The 22,246-nt window shown below is 54.4% G+C and overlaps 3 protein-coding genes across 6 annotated transcripts in view; 2 read left to right on the forward strand and 1 right to left on the reverse strand.

The window, feature by feature from the left end:
* The window catches only part of E4F1 (E4F transcription factor 1), a 10,458-nt gene extending 2,298 nt beyond the window's left edge, over positions 1 to 8,160 (forward strand). Inside the window, exons 2-14 of one of the 4 annotated variants that reach the window (XM_006100913.3) lie at positions 339 to 490; positions 1,583 to 1,685; positions 4,594 to 4,787; positions 4,877 to 4,997; positions 5,094 to 5,246; positions 5,337 to 5,506; positions 5,828 to 6,037; positions 6,282 to 6,390; positions 6,545 to 6,762; positions 7,000 to 7,198; positions 7,273 to 7,415; positions 7,484 to 7,546; positions 7,627 to 8,160. In XM_006100913.3, the coding sequence (XP_006100975.1) occupies positions 339 to 490; positions 1,583 to 1,685; positions 4,594 to 4,787; positions 4,877 to 4,997; positions 5,094 to 5,246; positions 5,337 to 5,506; positions 5,828 to 6,037; positions 6,282 to 6,390; positions 6,545 to 6,762; positions 7,000 to 7,198; positions 7,273 to 7,415; positions 7,484 to 7,546; positions 7,627 to 7,983 (2,192 nt within the window). In that variant the 3' untranslated portion in view covers positions 7,984 to 8,160. The remainder of the gene's footprint in view (positions 1 to 338; positions 491 to 1,582; positions 1,686 to 4,593; positions 4,788 to 4,876; positions 4,998 to 5,093; positions 5,247 to 5,336; positions 5,507 to 5,827; positions 6,038 to 6,281; positions 6,391 to 6,544; positions 6,763 to 6,999; positions 7,199 to 7,272; positions 7,416 to 7,483; positions 7,547 to 7,626) is intronic. The other 3 variants (XM_006100914.3, XM_023764449.1, XM_014466320.2) reach the window with 3 other exon arrangements.
* A 534-nt stretch (positions 8,161 to 8,694) lies between these two features.
* Positions 8,695 to 11,165, forward strand: DNASE1L2 (deoxyribonuclease 1 like 2). The gene is given in 8 exon segments (XM_023764450.1): positions 8,695 to 8,960; positions 9,199 to 9,359; positions 9,450 to 9,538; positions 9,633 to 9,716; positions 9,790 to 9,946; positions 9,949 to 10,080; positions 10,174 to 10,425; positions 10,835 to 11,165. Coding segments are annotated over 7 exon segments (912 nt in total). The 5' UTR covers positions 8,695 to 8,960; positions 9,199 to 9,215; the 3' UTR covers positions 10,889 to 11,165.
* A 1,526-nt stretch (positions 11,166 to 12,691) lies between these two features.
* ECI1 (enoyl-CoA delta isomerase 1) overlaps positions 12,692 to 22,246 on the reverse strand; it is a 10,060-nt gene continuing 505 nt past the window's right edge. The window contains exons 3-7 of the mRNA XM_006100916.3: positions 19,586 to 19,713; positions 16,269 to 16,415; positions 15,605 to 15,726; positions 15,328 to 15,506; positions 12,692 to 12,966 (exon numbers count right to left, since the gene is read on the reverse strand). Of these exons, the coding sequence (XP_006100978.1) occupies positions 12,800 to 12,966; positions 15,328 to 15,506; positions 15,605 to 15,726; positions 16,269 to 16,415; positions 19,586 to 19,713 (743 nt within the window). The 3' untranslated portion in view covers positions 12,692 to 12,799. The remainder of the gene's footprint in view (positions 12,967 to 15,327; positions 15,507 to 15,604; positions 15,727 to 16,268; positions 16,416 to 19,585; positions 19,714 to 22,246) is intronic.

A 22,246-nucleotide genomic window follows, 5' to 3' on the forward strand; every position in this document is an offset into this window, starting at 1 on the left:
GGTCATTGAGGTACCCAAGGTCACATGCAAACCCTATAAGCCACTGTCCCCAAACTGGTCAAATGCCTCTGCCTCATGACCGCCTCTCTGGGCCTCTCTCCCCTCGTCTCTGAGGTGGGGGTTTTGGACACGACGGCCAGGGTGGATTCCTGCAGCCTAAGTGTACTGTTGAGGCTGACCTCCAGAGGATGGGGGCTTGCATCTTGGGCTCCTGAGAGTGTTCTCAGCCCCTCTGGGAGGGCCAGGGAGGGCGCTTCTGGTTCTGATGCCACCCTGGGGTGGATTTGGCCAGGGCCTGGAAGCCCTGCCCAGCCCCACTGACCTCAGGCTTGTTACAGATGAGGACGATGTGCACAGATGCGGCCGCTGCCAGGCGGAGTTTACTGCTCTGGAGGACTTTGTTCAGCACAAGCTCCAGAAGGTCTGCCAGCGGGCTCCCCCGGAGGCCCTGCCTGCCACCCCTGCGGCTGCTGCGCTGCTGGGCCAGGAGGTAAGCCCACCACCCACACACATGCAGGATGAGGAGGAGGTGGCATGCGGGGACAGACCTGTGCAGCTGGTTCCCAGTGACACTGGGGCAGGCAGAGAGCAGGCATCCGATTTTGTGACTCTGAGCCAAGGGAGGGTTAAATGGGTGGCAGACACCTCAGTGCTGGGCTTGTGACTGAGCCATCCGGATGGGACTGCCCTCCGTCGGGGTGAGGGGGGATCTGGCTCTACCACCAAGAGCCTGATGGTGCTCTAGGATTTCCTGGATGGCCTAGCCTTCTCAGCAGCCTCTGGCTGAAGCATACGCAGTTGGGGCCTGTGGCCCCTCCTTTCTTGTGGCCCAGAGTTCTGCCTTGGCTCAGGGGTATCATGGTGGTTTTTGTATTTTTGGCCTGTCTTCTATCCTATACAGATAGTTCTTGTGGATCCCACAAACAGAGCATGGCTCTGGATCCTGCCACCCCATAATAAAAATGGCCGACTTTGTTGCACCCCATGTATGCTTGGGGCTGTACACACACAGTTAAGGCCCGTAGCGCCCTGCACAGTGGGCACTCTTGTCATCCTCGGAAGGAAGTGGGGAAGGAGGCTCCAAGACAAGTCAGTTGCCTCAGGTCACTACAGGGAGTAGCCTAGAGGACAGTGGGCCCAGAGTTGTCTTACTCCGACCCTATGCTCTGTACCTGCCCCTCCCGGAAGTGCCCTCTCCTCTAGGAAGGCCCCTGGACCCACACTCCCAGAGCCCTCTCCTGTGACCCCTGGCTGGGGCTGGTGGGTGTAATAGCTTACCTTCACCACCTTCATTCCTGCACAGCCAGCTGAGCTTCGAGCTGGAGCTCTGATCACTTCCTTCTGGAGTCCTCCCTGAGGGTGCTTGGTGCTGTGTTCCTCAGGGGCTAAAGGTGTTAGAGTGATGGGGCTGACACCCGGGCCAGGCTGGGAGTTGGGCTCAGAGTAGTGAGTCTCTTGGGGGAGGTGAGAGCCTCCACCCAGCCATCCTGCATGGACAGAAAACCAAGCCTGCACTCCCCAAACCAAGGGAGCTCGGGAGCTCCACAGACGAGTTCCTTTTGTCCTTGTTCACCACTGATAGGTGGTCCCGGCCGTGGCAAGCCCGGAGGAGCCCATCACTTTGGCCCACATTGTTGTGGAGGCAGCTGCTCTGACACCGGACATCAGCCACACACCTGATATTGGTAAGCTGGCCCCACTGGGCGTGTCCACTCCTGGCTTTCAGCCCTGAAGTGTCGCTGACCTGGTAGCCATCAGTGGTCAGGGCTGGAGGCTGGGAACCTCTGCTGCCCACACTCCTCTGCTCCCCGAGAGCAAGGCCTGGCCCAGGAGGAACTGAGGCCTGGTATGCACCTTCCCCAGGGCAAGGTGTATGGGAGGATTGAGCATTGGGCATCAGGCCCTCCCCTGCCAGGAAAGGAAAGCATGTTGCCTGGGCTGCCCTAGGATCTTCCCTACTTCTCTGCTACCCGCCTGGTTCCTTTTTCCCCCCACAGTTGGCTCTGGAGATTCCGGGTGGGTATGCATGGCGTGCATCTGCTGCTCCAGCTTGGCCTTGATCTGCTGCCTGACCTTGGCCTTCTACTCCCCAGTGCTCACTCCCTGTGGGGGTAGTGATTCCTGACCTGATTCTCACAAGGCTTTTATGAGCATACAACGCCAAGTCAGCTGCTTTGATGGCTTTTTTTAAGTTAAAATACCTTCTGATGTACAATAGGAGAGGGGTGTTGAGATGTTTGGATTAGATCACACACTCATTAATTGGGGACAGGCCAATGCAGGGGGACATTAAAAGGGCAGTCCAGGGCTGGGGCAGGTGAAGAGAGTTGGGGGGGGAGGGGAGGTGCTGGGTGTGTGCACAGCAGTGGAGGAAGGCTGGGTTGAGCCTGCTGCCTCGGGAAATTTGGAAGGGAATGGTGGTTACCTGGGGAGCCTGCTGGGCAGAGACCTTGGCAGGTGCATGAGTGGGTTGAGGAGCTAGACAGGAAGTTTGGGCAACAGGTAGAATTTGCCCTTGGGAAGCTCTTAGGACCATCTGGGGTAGAAGGAAGGGATGGGGGAGAAGAGTGGGGGAGGGGAACCTTGGAGCAGGCTTTTTGCCAAGGCCCCACCTCAGGGAGGTGATGGGACACCTGTCCTTGTCTCCATGCTGTCTTTCCCCCTGAGATTCCTGTGGACAGGGAAGTTCACCTGGTGCCACTCTGGGATAGGAATGTTGTCCTGTGGGAGGTGGGGCCGTGCTCCAGCCCTGGCTTGGTTTTTGGTTTCTGGGGTGGGTGGTGTCATATAGAAAAACAAGTTCCCTGCCCTGGCTGGGTGGCTCAGTTGGTTGGAGTGCTGTCCTGTACACCAAAAGGTTGTAGGTTCGGTTTCCGGTCAGGGCACGTATAGGAGGCAACTGAACAATGTTTCTCTCTCACATTGATGTTTCTCTCTCTCCCTCTTCCTCTCTCTCTAAAAATCAAAAAAGCATATCCTTGGGTAAGGATTTAAAAAATAAAAATAAAGAAAGAAAAAAGAAAAACAAATTCTGTGTTTGGGCAGCATCTACGGGCTGCAGACCCTTGTTCAGTCAGGCATCTTCCCACCACCCTGACCTCCAGCCTGCCCATGCCTGCAGCTCGGCAGCTCTGGGGGCTCCTCTATGGGCACCCCCTGCCTCTCTTACATCCTTGGGAGTTTCTCCTTTTGCAGACATCCTGGGTACCCCAATGTCCCCTTGGTGTTAGCTGCTCAGTGGTCCACAGCCCAGGATTGGCCAGACTCTAAACTACCATCTGCTGTTGTCCCAGGGCTGAGAGTTCTGTGTCTTTGCATGGTCAGCGGAGGCTGCTGGGGCCGATTAGCAGCTAGATACCCACTCCTGCCTCTTCTTGGGAAACAAACTTGCATTTCACTTGTTACCCCTTCCCTGAACCTTTGGTCTACTGTATGACACATTCTGGGGCAGAGGAAAGAGAAAGCATCAGGCATGCTTTATCGTCTTCTTATTATTATTAATATAATATTGATTTCAGAGGAAGGGAGAGGGAGAGAGAGAGAGAGAGAGAAACATTAATGATGAGAGAAAAATCATCGATCGGCTGCCTTCTGTACACCCCCTACTGGGGATCAAGCTGGCAGCCCGGGCATGTGCCCTGACTAGAAATTGACGCTCGACCACTGAGCCACACTGGCTGGGCCCTTATTTGTTGTGCTTCCATTCTGTTTGGAGGGAATGACTTGTCAAAACATGGTGCCAGCTTGATTGAGGCTTCAAAGAAGCAGTTTCACAACCATTTCCAACTGTCATTTTTATGAACAGAAATTGTGAAGTGTTTACAGCTTAGCTTTACACATTGTCAGATTTATTTTTTTAAAATATGTTTTTATTGATTCTAGAGAGAGAGGAAGGGAGGGGGGAGAGAAAAACATTGATGTGAGAGAAAAACATCTATCGGCTGCCTTCTGCACACTCCTACCAGGGACCGAGCCCCCAATCCGGGCATGTGCCCTGACAGGATCAAATTGGCGACCTCCCAGTGCAAGGGATGAGCTACACTAGACAGGGCACATTGGCTGATTCTTGTATGTGTCCTTAATGGGGATCGAACTCACATTGGGATGACACTCTAATCAATTGAGCTACCCGGCCAGGGTGATTGTCAGATTTCTTCAACGCTCTCGACAGGTGCAGAAACCTCAGGCTGTCCCAGGTGTCTCATGAGCATTCACTTTGAGGCCGGGTTCCTCGCCTGCCTGCTTCAAAATAGATGCTAGTGGGTGACTCTGGAGGCATTTTCTTATGTTAGTGGGAGCTGGGGCAGCAAGTGGGATAGATTACAGTGAGCTGGGTTGGCCTGCCCACTGTCTCTGTGTTGGGTACTCCATTGCCCTTAGAAGTGGTAGGACCCCTGTGCACATCTAGCGCTGTACTCCTTTTGGCTTAGGGGAGGGGGCATTTGCTCACCATGATCTCCACTGGATACATTCTGGGGGCCTGGAACTTCTCCAAGCAGCTCCAATATACCCCTGCAGTATTCCTGGGCCAGGATCCCAGGAGGGGTAGGGCTCACAGCATCCTGAGACTCAGGCTGACCTGCTTCTCTTTAGACAGTGGACACATCAAAGAGGTCATTGTGGCTGCTGAGGTGGATCCAGGCGACAATGAGATGGCAGAGGCCTCAGGCAGCCCCGATCCTCAGGGGCCCGGGCTGGCCGGGCAGGGTGAACAGGCCCAGCTCAAGCTGCTCGTGAACGAGGATGGCCGCTACGTGTGTGCATTGTGTCACAAGACCTTCAAGACGGTGAGCCCCAGATCTTGGGCCGTGTCAGCTAAGGGGACCAGGCCTCCTGCCCAGGGAGTTGCCTGAGCCTCGCTGCCCCTCCCTCTCAGGGTAGCATCCTCAAGGCCCACATGGTCACCCACAGCAGTCGTAAGGACCACGAGTGCAAGCTGTGCGGGGCCTCCTTCCGGACCAAGGGTTCACTCATCCGGCACCACCGGCGGCACACAGGTGAGCTAGCTCAGTATGTGGGGCACCCCTGCCTCCTGGTGGGAGGCTATGGCTCCAGGCCTGCCTTCTTTACCCAAAGCTGACTCCATTCCACAGATGAGCGTCCCTATAAATGTGCCAAGTGTGGAAAGAGCTTCCGGGAGTCAGGTGCACTGACCCGGCACCTCAAGTCTCTCACCCCGTGCACTGAAAAAATCCGATTCACCATGAGCAAGGATGTGGTTGTTGGCAAAGAGGACGCGCATACAGGTCAGCATGGTGAAGGCTCCCTGTTCCAGCCCGGGAGCTGCCCTGGTCAGGGAGGCTTCTTCAAGGACTCTTCTTGGTTCTGCCTTAAAGGGTCTGGTGCCTCCGCCATGGGGACCGTTACATCATCATCGGTGATAGGCGAGCCCATGGAGACATCACCCGTGATTCATCTGGTGACAGATGCCAAGGGCACTGTCATTCATGAAGTCCATGTCCAGATGCAAGAGCTGCCCCTGGGCATGAAAGCCCTAACCCCAGAGGTGGGGGCCGTCTGGGGGTGTGGCCTCTGACTGCTCAGCGCCAGGATCTGTTCTGGGCACTGGCTCTAGTGGGAATGGGACTGACCTGGGTCTGCACTCTGTGTGGTTGCAGAGGGGATGAAAGATCAATGGCTGCCCTAGATGGGGCAGGCAAGAGCAGATGGGAGTGGACTGTGGGGCTCCCAGGGGCATTCCTGAGTGAAGCTATTGGGTGTGCACAGTGGTCCTTGGGCCCCTTGGATTTCTCCTGTGTGGTGGGTTCGGGTGGGTGCCATATGCTGAGCCGCCTGGCCAACCTCCCTCCCTCCCCCTCCCCCACAGCCCCCTGCTCCCAAGGAGCTTCCCTGTTCCAGCGAGGACAGTCGGGAGAACCTGCTGCACCAGGCCATGCAGAACTCTGGCATTGTCCTTGAGCGGGTCACTGGGGAGGAGGGGGCCCTGGAACCAGTCCCTCCCGCTGCGTCCAGTGCCCAGCCCCTAGGAGATGGTCCCCCAGAACTGCCGCTGCTGGAGGTGGAGCAGGTGGAGACAGTAGGTACCTGTGCTGCCAGTGTGCTCATTCCTGGGGGCCGCACCTTAGATGAAGCTATTCATTACACTGGCCTGGCCGCCAGCCTCCTTGCTGTTCTCCCTGCTGTCACTTTCTGCAGTGACTTTGTCCCCTGAGCTGCTTACCCCTAAGCCCATGATGAGCCTGTCAGGGTGGGGGTGCTACGGGTCTGTCTGCTGGGGCCCAGCCTGCAGTGGGTACTGGAAATATGCTGTGGTCCCCCAGCAGGTGGCCCATGAAGCCTCAGCGGTATCCAGGACCCACCTGTGCCCTCAGTGCAGTGAAACCTTCCCGACAGCTGCCACCCTAGAGGCCCACAAAAGGAGCCACGCAGGTGGGTGGCGAGTGGGGCACTGGTCAGTGGATGATCTGTGAGTGGCCAGGGTGGTCCCTTGGGCAATGGTGGTCAGGGTGGCCTGTGGGCAGGCAGCAGGCAGTTGGGGGGCCCTTGGGGATTGGACGTGGCCTGACATTGCCTGTGGCCCCAGGGCCGAAGCTGTTCACATGTGTGCAGTGTGGCAAGGCCTTCCCCAAGGCCTACCTGCTCAAGAAGCACCAGGAGGTCCACGTGCACGAGCGCCGTTTCCGCTGTGGGGACTGTGGGAAGCTCTACAAGACCATCGCTCACGTGCGCGGCCACCGGCGTGTCCATTCAGATGAGCGGCCCTACCCTTGTCCTGAGTGTGGCAAGCGCTACAAGACCAAGGTGGGCCCTCCAGCCCTGACTTCTGACCCCCCCGCCCATGAGCTCCCCACTCTGTGGGCCAGCTCCATCCCTTGTTTCTGCCCCAGCCCTCCCTTGTTACCCCCTCTGCCCAGTGTTGGCTTGGACCCTCCCTGCTGGCCAATGAATCCCCCCCTTCCCGGCCCTAGAAGTGGATGGGGAAAGCCTCAGTCTTAGGTGTGGACAAGACCAGGTTGATCCTGACAGTGGCCTCCTCAGAATGCCCAGCAGGTACACTTCCGGACACACCTGGAAGAGAAGCCGCACGTGTGCCCATATTGCAGCCGAGGCTTCCGGGAGAAGGGCTCACTGGTCCGGCATGTTCGCCACCACACGGGCGAGAAACCCTTCAAGTGCTACAAGTGTGGCCGTGGCTTTGCCGAGCATGGCACGCTCAACCGGCACCTGCGCACTAAAGGTTGGGGGCGAGTGGGAGGCAGGAGGGGGTGAGGGGCAGCAGGAGGCCAGCCCTGACTGAGCTCTCCGCCTCAGGGGGCTGCCTGCTGGAGGTGGAGGAGCTGCTGGTGTCCGAAGAGAGCCCCACAGCAGCTGCCACTGTCCTCGATGAAGACCCGCACACTGTGTTGGTTGAATTCTCATCCGTGGTGGCTGACACCCAGGAGTACATCATTGAGGTGGGTGTCGGGCAGGGCTGGGATGTGGCCCAGGGGCAGGCAAGGTTGACCTCTGACCCTCTTTCCAGGCCACCACGGATGATACCGAGACCAGTGAAGCTACAGAGATCATCGAGGGCACCCAGACAGAGGTGAGGGACTGGGGGAGAGGGAGAAGGGAGGTGTGGTGCCCTCACCCAACCTTGTGGGCTGAGCTGTGAGCCACCCACAGGTGGATAGCCATATCATGAAGGTGGTGCAGCAGATCGTACACCAGGCCAGCGCCGGGCACCAAATCATTGTGCAGAATGTGACCATGGATCAGGAGGCGGAGCTAGGTCCAGAAGCGGCTGCTGCAGACACCATTACCATTGCCACCCCGGAAAGCCTGACAGAGCAGGTGGCCATGACACTGGCTTCAGCCATCAGCGAGGGCACTGTGCTTACTGCCCGTGCGGGTGCAAATGGCACTGAACAGGCTACTGTGACCATGGTTTCATCGGAGGACATTGAGATCCTGGAGCATGCGGGCGAGCTGGTTATTGCCTCGCCAGAGGGCCAGCTCGAGGTGCAGACTGTCATTGTTTAGCGTGGGTGCCTGTAGGGTCCCACTGGGCTGGGCTGGGTCAGGGGCAAGGAACCTGAGCGCCCTACCCACTCCTACTTGGCCTAGTATGGACAAGACACGGCACAGAATCCAGATGTTCAGACACGTGGGGGTGTAAATAGAGTTTTTTGTTGCTTTACAATAAAACATGAAAACCCACCGCTTGTGATATTGCGGCAGTGGCAGCCCTGGCAGGCTCTCCCATGGCAGCACCTGTCTGCCCGGGCCACGCTGTAGACTCTCATGCCTGGCCACCCCGCCCAGTATTCCTGATGGGGCTGGCGACACCTTGGCTGCGTGTGGGTGTCACTGGCATGTGGACAGACAGCCATCTGCTGGTGCCCTGCCCACTGGGATCTGTGACCCCAGCTTCCTGAGGCCCGATGTGGTTCCCTGGGGCAAGGGACTTGGGCCAGGAGACCAGGAGCCTCTAACAATGTGAAGCAGAAACAGTGGAAGAAGTGGAGCTAAGAAGAGGGGCTTTCCTAATTGTACTGCCTTAGTTTCCCTGAGGGGATGCCGTGCCAGGAGGGAGATTCTGGATGACCTAGTTTCTGAGGGGCGGGGACAAGAGCAGGCCTGGACTCAGGGCCTGGCTGGCCATCTCCCTCATTCCTCATGAAGCTCTTGGGGTGTTGGCAGGGGCTTCTGAGTCCTGATTCTGACAGACTTGGGGGTTGGAGCCTCAGGGTGGATCCCCTGTTGCCTTGTCTTCTGGGTTCTCTGTGGGAATGGGAGCCAGGAGTTCTGGCACCAACTTTGAGGGGGCGGGACCCAGCACAGTTGGCCCCTCCCTGGACCAGGGCCTCAAATACCTGAGTGTGCCCAGGCATCAGACAGACCTTTTGCCAGACCAAGCCCTTGGAGTCTGGTACCACGGACACACTCCCAGCCTGGACCTCAAACCCTTACTTGGGCCCAAATCCTGAGCCTCTGGCACTGCCCTATCCACATCTCAGGTGAGTCGGGCTGGATGGTAATGGGGTTCGTCTGCTTGGGCTTCAGTTTTCCCACGGAGTAGGAGAGTGGCCATGAGCCCAGCACACCACCCTGAGGAGAGCGCAGGGGGAGCCTGCCCTTGGTGCTGGCCAGCATCGGGTGGCATACCCTGTCAGGCCCCCACACCTGGGGAGGTGAGGGGTGGTTGGGTGTGTCCGACTCCCGGTGGGTGCTCAGGGCTGTGTCTGTCCCTCCCAGCCCACTACCTCGGAGCAATGGGATGGCCCCGGGCCCTACTGGCTGCGCTCTGGGCCCTGGGGGCTGCCGGGGCAGCAGCGCTGCGCATTGGAGCCTTCAATATCCAGAGTTTTGGTGACAGCAAAGTGTTGGACTCAGACTGCGCCAGCGTCATCGCACAAGTGAGGCGGGGGCCTGGGCTGGGGCTGCTGCCTCTGGGCTCTGTGGGCGGATCTGCCCTGCGTGACCCGCCCCTACGGTCCCCTCTCCAGATCTTGGCTGGCTATGACATCACGCTCGTGCAGGAGGTGCGAGACCCGGACCTGAGCGCAGTGTCCGTGCTCATGGAGCAGATCAACAGGTGTGGCGGGCAGGGCCCAGCGTCGGGAGCTCCGGCCGGCATCCTAGGCCTGGGAGCGGTGCTTTGACTCGGGGCTTGGCCCATATCTCCGCAGCGTGTCGAGGCACCAGTACAGCTACGTGAGCAGTGAGCCCCTGGGGCGGGATCACTACAAGGAAATGTACCTGTTCGTTTACAGGTGAGAAGTGGGGTCGCAGCGTGCGGGGTAGGAGGTGGCTGGCTCGGCGCACCCACCCGCCCTTTGCCCCCAGGAAGGACGCGGTGTCGGTGGTAGACACGTACCAGTACCCGGACCCGGAGGACACCTTTAGCCGTGAACCTTTCGTGGTCAAATTTTCAGCCCCCAGCTCCGGTGAGGCCCCGCCCCTTCCGCCGGCCCCGCCCCCACCGCAGGCCCCACCCACCCCTGACACCCGCCCTCTCCAACAGCTGCCAAGGAGCTTGTGCTGGTCCCGCTGCATGCTGCGCCTCACCACGCAGTGGCGGAGATCGATGCTCTCTACGATGTGTACCTGGACATTATCGACAAGTGGGGCACCGACGTAAGCCCCGCGCCCGCACAGCCCTGGGTCCCCGGAGGCAGGCCCTGGGGGCGGCCATAGAGGCGTGGGCTGGCTGACCCTGGTCCCCTGCAGGACATGCTGTTCCTGGGCGACTTCAACGCGGACTGCAGCTACGTGAAGGAGCAGGACTGGGCGGCTATCCGCCTGCGCAGCAGCGAAGTGTTCAAGTGGCTCATCCCGGACAGCGCTGACACTACAGTGGGCAACTCGGACTGCGCCTACGACCGCATTGTCGTCTGTGGTGCTCACCTGCGCAGGAGCCTGAAGCCCCAGTCGGCCACGGTGCACAACTTCCAGGAGGTGTTTGGCCTGGACCAGACTCAGGTGAGTGCTGAGCTCCATGGAGGGGGTGGGGGGTGTGCCCCGGCTGCTCTGCACTGGCAGACAGGAGCCAGCTCACCCTCAGTGCACCTGGCAATCCCCTCCCTGCCCTAGTTTCCGGAAAAGGCCCCTACAGGGTCAGTTGTGGTTGAATGGAACAAGTCTGGGAAGGCACAATAGGATGCCTTCGCCTCTCCCAGAGGCAGGGTCCTGAGTCTGTGCCCACACTCCACTTGCAGGCAACAGCAGGGATGAACAGCCCAGGCCTCACTGGCCTGCTCCCCTAGACGCAGTGGTTTCTTACAAACCCAGTGGGCTTCATCCTAGGTGGGGGGCCAGTTCTCTGAGGTGAAGCCTCAGGAAGGACAGGCTGCCCAGCAGAGCCACTGAGACTTGGCCCCTCTCCCTCCAGGCCCTTGCCATCAGTGACCATTTTCCTGTGGAGGTGACCCTCAAGTCCCACTGAGCTCCGAGGACTGGCCAGGGCATGCTGCCTGCAGACTGGCTATGAGGAACAGCTCCACAGGACTCAAGGTGGCTGGCTTGCCCTCAGCAAGGCTGCAGGACAGGGTGAACTGGGCCTGGACAGGTGGCCATTGACATGTTACTGGAACAGTGAGCCGATCCCATCTGTAAATGGCCTACCACTACCTACCTCACAGGGGTGTGAGGAGCAACCCAGAGCACTGGGTGTGGCTCTGCTCAATAAACAAGAGTGCTCAGCTAGGACCACAAACAGGTCAGCTTAGAGGCCTCCGTGTCCTTTCTTAGCTTGCCTTCCTGTGGCACAAACCTTGTCCTGCAGCCCAGCAGGTTCTTTAGGGCAGCGGTTGCCAACCTTTTGGACCTCATCCGCAGACCACCGGCTGGCGACTGCTGCTTTAGGGGGCAGGCACAGTCTGGCCTGCCCATTTCACATCCTGCTGGAAACCACCACTTCCAGACCACTGTAAATGCGTTCAAGAACTTAAGGTAAATGCAGTGCGGATCAGCACACATACAGGTATAGTGTTGCCTTGCAAGGCCAACCTTGCAGCCCCAATGTTCCTCAACCCCCAGGCACTGGTCGGTATGAGGAGTCCTGTCCATCACTGCAGGGGGTCAGGTTAAGATCCTGCCCACAGAACTCCAGGTGGTACAGCCCTTCAGTGGTGCCTTCCTGGGTAGGTTCTCCTCACGAGCCCTGGGCTGGGCAAGGACTTGTCAGGACAATGGCCTGTATCCCAGGTAAACCCATCCCCTGACGATCGGGAGTACACGGCATAACTGACAGGGGCCTGATGAGGTTTCTAGTTTTTGGCAGGATTTGGTAACTGTCCTGAATTGTATGGTGGGAGGAAAAGCCTTTTTGTCAAAAGTTCGAGCAAGTTTTTCTTGACAAGTCTTTTTAAATTAAGATGTAGGACACTTGCAACATAGAATGCCTCTCAAATAATGCCTCCCTTGCCGAAACCGGTTTGGCTCAGTGGGTCCCAGGTTGGATTCCGGTCAAGGGCATATACCTTGGTTGCGGGCACATCCCCAGTGGGAGATGTGCAGGAGGCAGCTGATCGATGTTTCTCTCTCATCGATGTTTCTAACTCTCTCTCTCCCTTCCTCTCTGTAAAAAATCAATAAAATGTGCCTCCCTTGATCCTCTTCAAGTCCCCGATTTCTCTGAATTGTCATACATTCCCTCCATCTAAATGAACAAATGTGGTAGCCAAAGGGTTTTTCTCTGGGGGCAAGGGTGGGGGGGAGAGGGGAGGTATCTTGTGTGGATCATCAGGGCCCATGACTCCCTTATGCTTCTAGCAATCAGGCAGCCCAGAGGCCAGGGACAGGACAACCTGAGAACTTTAGTGACAATTCCTTTTTTTTTTTTTTTGTTAACCCTCAACTGAGGATATTTTTCCCATTAATTTTTAGAGAGTGGAAAGGAGGGGGTGGGGGGAGAGAGAAAAACCTTGATGTGTCCCACATTGATCCGTTGCCTTCCATACACGCCAGGGACTGGGAATTGAACCCGTGACCCTTTGGTGTACAGGCCAATGCTCTAACCACTGAAACACACCTGCCAGGGCTTCAGTCATATTTCTTTGGGAAAGGAGGCACTCAGTGGTGACACTGCCCAGGTCCAGAATAGGTCCACCTGCCAGTTCATAATTCCCAAATCCAGACACTGCCTGCAAACCCCACCTGCCAGGCAGAAAATGCACTCGTGTATGGTGGTGGGTCTTCGGCCCTGGCTACAAGGAACAGGGTCTTCTGGAAAGATCAGCAAAACAAAGAGCTGAAAGGATTTTTAAATTGGAAAATACCTTGTTTAAACCCCCTTGGGACCAGAGTGCCCCTGGAAGGGTGCATAAGCCTAAAACCTGTGTGGGCAGCCCAGCCGTTAGCCTTTCCTTTGTTTGAGCTTTTCTAAGTAAATTTGCAAGGACTTCTGAATGGCGTCTCTGGAGACAAAACTGACAAAGTTCTTGATATCAGCATCGCGCTGTTTCACCAAGCGGTCTACTGTGGGCTTTCGCATCATGTTCTTGGTCAGCTGTCGAGCGTGATCTAAAGATAACAGGGTCCATGTGTGAAAATAATTCCCAACCTTCCTAAGAGAGTTCCAACACAAACTTTAGTAGAACACTTAGAAGTTAAACATAAGTAAAAAGAAAATGAAATCACCTATGTTCCCACTACTGTTATCTTTTAAAAACATATAGGATGAGACTGTAAAAACTGCCTTTTTAGCCCGACCAATGTGGCTCAGTGGTTAAGCTTCAATCCACGAACCAGGTCACAGCACATGTCCCAGTTATGGCCTCAATCCCCTGTACAGTTTGTGCAGGAGACAGCCTATCAATGATTCTTTCTCATCATTGATGTTTCCATGTCTCTCTCCCTCTCCCTTCCTGTCTCTGAAACCAATAAAAGAAAATAATAATTTGTGCCTTAGCCGGTTTGGCTCGGTGGACAGAGCGCCAGCCTGCGGACTGAAGGGTCCCAGGTTCAATTCCGGTCAAGGGCATGTACCTTGGTTGTGGGCACATCCCCAGTAAGGAGTGTGCAGGAGGCAGCCGATCGATGTTTCTCTCTCATCGATGTTTCTAACTCTCTATCTCTCTCCCTTCCTCTCTGTAAAAAATCAATAAAATATATTTTAAAAAAATAATTTGCATTTTTAGCGTATTTATTTTCACTCAACTATATTATCGAGAACATCTTATTAAAGGTTTTTTTTTTTCGTTTTTTTTGTTTGTTTTTTTTAGAGAGGGAGAAGGGAGAGAAACATCAATGTGAGACTGCCTCCTACATGCCCCCAACTGGGGATCAAGCAGGCAACCTGGGCATGTACCCTAACCAGGAATCAAACCAGCAACCTTTTAATGCATGGGATGAAGCCCAACTGAGCCACACCTGCCAGGACTTATCAAGAATATTTTCCAGCCCTAGCTGGTTTGGCTCAGTGGATAGAGCGCCAGCCTGCAGACTGAAGGGTCCCAGGTTTGATTTGGGTCAAGGGCACAGGCCGAGGTTGCAGGCTTGATCCCAGCGTGGGGCGTGTAGGAGGCAGCCAATCAATGATTCTCATCATTGATGTTTCTATCTCTCTCTCCCTTCTTCTCTGAAATCAATAAAAACATATTTTAAAAAAAAGAATATTTTTCAAGTCACTCAATATATTTGGTCATCCCCATGTCTGTGAACTAAGAATGATTTTTACATTTTTATATAGTACTAGAGGCCCGGTGGATGAAATTCATGAATCCTGGGGGTGGGTGGGTGGGTGGGTGGGGTCCCTCAGGCCAGCCTGTGCCCTCTCGCAGTCTGGGACCCCTTGGGGGATGTCCAACCGAGGGCTTAGGCCCACTCCCTATGGGACAGCCTAAGCCCTTGGTTGGACATCTTTAGCGCTGCTGCAAAGGCGGGAGAGGCTCCCACCACAGCCTCTGCACTTGCCAGCCGAGAGCCGGCTTCTGGCTGAGTGGTGCTCCCCCTGTGGGAGTGCACTGACCACCAGAGGGCAGCCCCTGCATTGAGCATCTGCCCCCTGGTGGTCAGTGCACATCACAGCGACCAGTTGCTCCACCGTTTGGTCAATTTGCATATTAGCCTTTTATTACATAGTTGAACAACAAAAAGGGTAATATGTTACGATGTGAAATTACATGAAATAAAATTTCAGTGGCCCTAAGTTTTATCAGAACATCAACATGCTCATTAGTTCACACACTCTCTGTGGCTACCTTCATGCCACAGTTGTGACAGAGACTGTGTGACCCACAAAGCCAGAAAGCCACCTGACTCTTCAGTCTGCTGATCCAAGTCCCTATTGTAATTGACATAACCAGCCTATTTCTATAAATAGATATGCAGGATATAAGTCCTAACCACCCTTCTAGAACCAGTGCACGTGGCCTTATTTGGAAAAGGGTCTTTGCAGATGCAATTAAGATGAGGTCCTTCTAATAGAAAGGAAAGGGAGATGTGGGATAAAGGAGATTATGTGAAGATGAAATCAAAGATTGGAGTGATGGGCCACAAACCAAGGAATGTCTGGAGCCACCAGGAACTGAGAGGAAGAAAGGAGCCTCCCCTAGAATATCTGGAGTGATCATTGCCCTATTTACAACTTGACTTTGGACTTCTGGTCTCCACACTGTGAGAGAATACATTTGTTTTAAGCACAAATGATCCACCTGTGATTATTTGTTATAGTATCGCCAGGGCACTAAGCCAGTCTGCATGTTCTTGACTTGCGCGGTGCACTTCTACCTGAGAACTTTCTGGTTTCACCAGGAGTATCAGGCTGGGGAGGGAAGGGGAAGGGATGGGAGGGAAGGGGAAGGGAAGGGAGGGAAGGGGAGGGAAGGAGGCTTTGCTTGCTCACCAGTACCCACAGTGGCTGCCCATCCCTGTGCTCCTCACCTGGAATGGCCAGCCACTTGCCCATCACTGAGAGCGCTGTGCTCTGCACCTGGTCCTCAGGCACCACCTTGTCCACTATGCCGACCTGGAGGGCCTCTGCTGGCGGGAAGAGCAACCCCAGCTGCAGAGCACGCTCAGCAGCACGGTGCCCAATGGTGTTCACAAGCGTATCTTTGAACCTGGAATGCAGACACCCACTCACCTGGGGCTGGGGGCTCCCAGGTGGGTTGGTTCATCCCTGGGCCAAATGGAAAATGGGTGCAGTTCCTGGCCTTACCAGAAAGGGGCGACGATGCCCAGCAGGGTCTCATTCAGCCCAATGGCATATCTGGGATTGTCAGCCAAAACCCGGTAGTCACAGCTAAGGGAGATCAGGCAGCCTCCAGCAGGGCTGGCTCCCTGCAGGGGAAGCAAGACCACTGGGCTCTGGGTGCTGCTATTGCTGGTCCCAATAGTATTCCAGAGAGCCAGGGTCCCGAGGACTGCCTGCTAGTGGGTGTGAGCTCTCACCGTGACCTAACCCCCACCCCTCCCTCCACCAGGCGCAGGCTCTCCTTGCACCTTACTTGGGTTGTCACCACATCTCTTCAGGGCACACCAGTTCTGGAGCCTTAGCTTCAGCACCTTACCTTAGCGGTCTGTCCCTGCCTTCCCCAGGTCAGGCCAAAGTGATGTTTTCAAAATGTGGATCCAATTCCCCACTTGCTCCCCATATAGCCCTTGGATCCTGGGCCCTGCCCCCACCCCATTGAGTGAGTTGACCCCTGTGGCCCCTACCTTGTTTGTCACCATGTCACAGTGATCTGTGCACATCTCTCCCCAAGGCACCCTTCCCCTCTGAGGGCTTCCCGAGGGCAGGGCCACATCTGCCCCCCCCCCCCCGCCCACGCCCCCCAGCCTCCAGGGAGGCAGAAAGGCCAGTGGAGAGTGGAAACACTCACGTTGATGGCGGCAATCAGCACCATATTGGACAGGTAGAGCCGCAACCACAGCTCCTGCACAGCCTTCCAGTACTCAGCATAGTGCGCTGGGTTCCTCCCGCACATTTCCCTCAGGTCCAGGCCAGCTGAGAAGACCCCGGGGCTGTCCTGGGTGAGTGAGGGAGCAAGGGCCCATTCAGAGTCCACCTTCCAGGGCAATGTGCTCCCAGAGCCGGGGGAGCCCACGGGTGTTCAAGGGGCAGCAAAGCTGAGGTCTTGCTCAGGGTGAGGCAGGACACGGCCCCAAGGAGCCCAAAGCTGGGGCTCGAGGCCTCAGCCTCCACCTCCCTCAGACTCAGTTCCTTCTCTGTCCTGGGAAGTTCTTCCCTTTCCAAATTCAAACTGGAAAAGGCAGAATAGGCAGGCAGGGTCAGGCATTCCCCCAGGCTCTGGGCAAACCTATGTGGTATCCCAGGCAGAAAACTTCAGAGGCATGGGGAGGACTTCTGACAGTCTGTTGGGGGCCCATGTTGATGTACTCCCAAAGGTCTAGCAAGCTGCCGACTGCTGCAGACAGGAAGATGCTGCTGTCTGGTCAGGAAAGGGGCAGTGACCAGTCAAGAAGCTAGACCTCTGCCCTGGACTGTCACATGTAAGACAGAAGCCTGGGGAATGACTCTGAAGACATATGTCCTGTATGGATGCCCCAGGTCCTGAAGCAGCTGCCAAGGAAGGGAGAGCAAACACACAGGAGGAGCGATAGACGGAAATAAAGGGCTGCCAGCACAACGGGCACCAAGTTCTGTGTGTTCAAAGGATTGTTGGCCAAGAACACAGACAGGGAGGGATGGCTCAGCAGCCTTCACCTGGAAACACCCCCCCCTGGGGCTCCCATGTGGGCACAGCACCTCTGAGCAAAGGAGATGCTCCCACACTACCATGGCTGGGGGATGGGGTGCTTGAGGCTGGTGCCAACTAGAACTGACTGTGGGTACCACACTGCTTATGAGAATGACAACCACCCATGGTCTGTGAAGAGCAGGCAGATAAAATATGGGACAGTCATACTCAATGGCTTGTATGTGCAAAATACTTGGGAGGCTGACCTCTTGTTTCCATGGACTGTGTCCTACTCCTGTAACTTAAAAAGTCTCAACAGAGAAAGATGTGAAGTCATTATACCAAGTCCACTGTTCCTCATGGGCCAGACATAGGGACCTGGAAGCCAGGCAGCCCTGGGTTGGGAAAGGGATGGCAGCAGGGACAGAGCTGCTCTTGCTTAAAGGACATGGCAAGAGTACATTCAGCTTCTGCCTTTTTCCTCATCCTTTTCCCACCAAAATCCCCTGGTCCCCTCCCCCCACAAAATCCAATACATTTTATCAGCACAGATTAGGGCAGGATAACAGCATTTGCCCATATTCAGGAAATCAAAGGCAAAGCATTATATTTCGGATGTGAGAATAAACCACATGATCCTAACTGGGATGGTCTCTGTTAGATAAACTAGAAGGGGTGTGGGACGGCCTGTTTGTGTGATTTAGCAACACAGCGGCAGTGGGCCAAACTGCATCCCTGGAAAGGAGAAGGTGAGCTCCTCACCCCCAGATCTGTGAACATGACCTCATTCAGAAATAGGGTCTTTGCAGATGTGATCAAGATGAGGTCATACTGCAGTGAGGGGAGGGGGGGCTGTCTAAATCCTGTGACTGGTACCCTTCTAAGGAGAGCAGAGACACAAGGCAGACATTTGTGAAGATGGAGGAGGCTGGTGGTGGAGACAAGTAGAGAACACCAGGAGCCCCCAGAGCTGGACGAGGCCAAGGAGGAGTCTCTCCTAGGGCTTGTAGGAGTCAGCCCTGCCGATGCCTTCATTTTGACCTTGTGGCCTCCAGAACTGTGAGGGTACATTTCTGTTGTTTTAAACCAGCCCATTTGTGTGCTTTGTGATGGTGGTCACATGACACTAGTGACATCATTCCACACTCATCTGCTGAGGAACTACTGTGCAGGCCTGTGCTACTACATGCACAGAAGGCACTCAATACAGAGATACATTTGGGGGGCGATCACGCTGTGGTGGGGAGAAAATGGGCCGCGGAGGGACAAACCCTGGCTCCCTCCTTCAGGGCTGTGCGACTTTGAGGCCTGGAGACAGCAGGGACCTTCACTGTGTAGCACCCAGTGTCCACAAGCACAGAGGCTGGGGCCTTGGGGAAGCGATGGTTTCCCCACTTTCTTTCTGAAGGTCCTATATTTGGTGACACACAGTTCCCTCACTTTAGAGCACAATAAAGAAAATGTCATGCTAGGATATGATATCTTAAATGGAGTATTTTCAGAAATTACCCAGGGTGAAAAGTTCCCAGGCAATTTTAGCATCTCCAGAAAGTTCTGCTGCGATTGTCAAAAAGTTCCCTGGGATTCTGTCACCAGGCCCTCAACAATCTACACCCACGAGTATCAGTCCCACCTTTGGAGAAACATGGGATAATCTCTCTTCCAAGGCAGGGGCCACGCTGTGTTCTGCAAACCCCAGCCTCACATTATCCACGAGGCATATACATCACACCCAGTTCCCAGGAGTCCCCTGCTGGTCCTTGTCGCTGGCACAGTGCTGGTTCTCCCAGGGTCAGAGGCAGCCAGGCTCCTCAGAGCTTTGACAATACCAGGCTACCCCTGGGACAACCTGAGGGACAAGAAAGCAGATGTACACCCACAGTGGATGCTCCCAATCTTGGCTGAAAGAGGCTGGGCAGTCTACTTCCTGCACCTTTACTGACTGATGGCAGGTCTCTAATATGGTGGCACTTAGCTTTGGGGGACCCTCATGCTGTCTGTGGCTCCTAACTTGAAAGGTGACCCTAATACTCTTCCTGACCCAACAAATGGCCTGTTATGTTGGGTCCACCCTTCACCTCCCTGGCCTGGTCTTATCGGTGTCCTCTCTTGGCACCTCTGGTGCCTGGCAGAGCAGGTAAGCCTGGTGCCCACTGGAGGAGGGTAGAAACACACGAGATGCCAAGTCCTGCGGGTCTGGGTGTCAAAACCAGCCCAGGTTCTGAGGACCACCCAGGGAGGGCACCCCAGGAATCCACTGCCCAGTTTGCACAGGTCTAGACTTCATGAATCAACGTGGGCTCAGGATTGTGCCTGCAAAAACGTCACCTGCCTAGGACCACGATCCCCAGAAATCTCTTGTGGGCATCTGCGTCCAAGGCTGCCTAGTTCTTCCACACTAGGACGTACAGATGGTCTCCGAGTTTGGACTCTGATCTGGTAACAGGTTCACACTTTGATCAGGGAACGCCGGGCCATGGACACTAACAAGCACCCACCGAAGTTAAGATGACGCCTCGGAAGGTCTTGTCGTTCTCCAGTTTCTCCAGGCTGATGACGAGCTCCGTCAGCAACTCTAGGCTGAGGCTGTTCACTGGGGGGTTCTTGAACTTCATCACAGCAATCCCTAGTGTGAAGGTGAAGAGAAAGCTCATGCCCAGCATTGGGAAAGTGCCCCTGGTTACCCTGCACCCACAACCTGGCCATGGGACGTTACATGGTTTTTAAAAGTTGAGGTCGCCCTAACCGGTTTGGCTCAGTGGATAGAGCGTTGGCCTGCGGACTAAGGGGTCCCAGGTTCGATTCCAGTCGAGGGCATGTACCTTGGTTGCGGGCACATCCCCAGTAGGGAGTGTGCAGGAGGCAGCTGAATCGATGTTTCTCATTGATGTTTCTAAGTCTCTCTCCCTCTCTCCCTTCCTCTCTGTAAAAAATCAATAAAGTATATTAAAAAGTTGAGGTGATATTTGCATAACATAAATCAACCCTTTAAAAGTGAACAATGCAGGTCCATTAAGTAGATTCACTGTTGTACAATCACTATTGAGTTCCAGAACATTCCCATCACCTAAAAAGGGAATGCTGTACCGACTGGCAGGGCAGTCACCATTCCTTCTGTCCTATCCCCTTGCCACCACTGATCTACTTTCTGCTGCTATGATTTTTCCTACTGTGGACATTTCATATAAATGGAATCACATGTGACCTTTTGTGTTTGGCTTCTTTTCACTTAACATGTTTTTAAGGTTCACCTATGTTGTAACATGTATCAGCGCCTCATTCCCTTTTTTTATTTATTTTTTTTTAACAGAGAGGAGAGGAAGAAACATCAATTGGTTGCCTCCTGTATATGCCCCAATCAGGGATCAAACCCACAACCTGGGTATGTGCCCTGACTGGGAATCAAACTCACGACTCTCCGGTGCATGGGACAACGCTCCAACTGGGAAGCCTCATTCCCTTTTTAGGTCGAATAACATCCCGTTGTACATTGCATTTTGTCTATCCTTTCATGTGCTGATGAGCACTTGGGTTGGTTCCACCTTTTGTCTATTGTGAATGCTTCTGTGAACATTCATGTACAGATTTTCCTTCCACACAAGTCCACTATCTTCATGGGAGTAGGAAACAGCCTTAGTTTCTTAAGGAGTGAGTGAGCCAACTCTGAGAAGTAGATGTGCAAGGAGGAATTAGTGAGGTACTCTGGTTCTCGCTTGTTTTATTTTTAAAATTGACTTATTTTGCTTAGCATAATCTCCAGGTCCCTCCATGTTATCTCAAAGAATAACATGGAGGGCCCCTTTTTTTGTTTATGCTTATCTAAGGATAGAGGCGAAAAATATTGGGGGGAGGGGGTGTCGGATGTTCTTCATTCATTCATAACGCCAGCAGCAGGAAAAGCAGGAGGGACAGGGCCTGCCCTTGTGGACAGTGCAGCTGCTAGCCCGGGCCGGCTGGGGCCATCTGTTCTCACTGCTGAGCAAGGGCAGCCCCCAAGGACTTCAGATATGGCACCGTTCATTTAGGGTGCGTTTCCCTGGACCGTCCACACAAACCATTCTGTAAGAGTAAGAACTAAGTCCTAAAGAATCTTTTGAGGCCGTTAATATAGGGGGAAGAGGTAATTATTACATATAAGAAGCAATCAAAACTTCCAGAAGTGAGCTACCCAAACTTGGTTCAGAAGGAAGTTCCTGAAGGTGACCCTGGAGTTTTGTGGAGCCTGGTGGGGCAGAATTCAGGACACTGGGGGAAAGGTTAAGAGGCCAAAGGTGAACGAGTTAACAGAGAGAAATTTGGCTGAACCTGGATGAACCAGAGATAAATAACAACACTCCTGGCACAGGGTGATTATTAAAATAAATATTACAAACGAATCTAAGATCAGCTTCAGTAGCAGCACTGAAATAAGACATTTTTAAAGCACTTTTACTGCATTACTTCATCCAAGCCTCAAGGTTCCTGAAAGCTAAGTGGGTCCAGCAGTGAGGACAAAACCAGCTCTGGCTTTCACACCCCAAACTTGACTTTCCAACAAGCCAGCACAGCTAGTGAGTTCTGTGGTGGGGTGAGAACACACTTTGGTAAAAAAAATGATCTCAACAATACTCTTTAGAAACAACATAAAATTTACCATTTAAATCATTTTTTAAGTGTACAATCCAGTGGCGTTAAGTATATAGTCACAATGTTGTGCAGCCATGACCGCCATCCATTCCAAAAGTTTAAAATGTGTTGCTGCACTTGTTGTCTGGCTAAGGCCTTACAGCGGGGAGGCCATGGCACAGCATGTCCTAAAACCCAAAACCTGGCCCACCTCTGCCGCCACGCCTCCTCCGTACCCCGCTCTGCAGTGCCCAGGTGTCTCTCTCAAAGGTGCCTTTCTACCCCCTTTGGAGAGTGGCGGCGGCATTAGGAGGGATTGCACCTGTGGATCCTGCTTTAATTAGTGCAATATCTGCTGGGTTCTGTGCCACGTGAAAGTATTAAGAAAAATTAAAATATTCCATTCCAAACATACTTCCAATTACTTTCAATTTCCAGTTTAACAGCTTACAGGGGCACAGACCGCAAAACCTGGAGGAGAATACGACAAACTGCACATGGAGCCCGCTGTCACCACTTCAAGAGCGTTATCCCGTGTCGCCATTCCTGCCCCT

This window comes from Myotis lucifugus, unplaced genomic scaffold, assembly GCF_000147115.1.
Source record: "Myotis lucifugus unplaced genomic scaffold, Myoluc2.0 scaffold_332, whole genome shotgun sequence".
NCBI classification, from domain to species: domain Eukaryota; kingdom Metazoa; phylum Chordata; class Mammalia; order Chiroptera; family Vespertilionidae; genus Myotis; species Myotis lucifugus.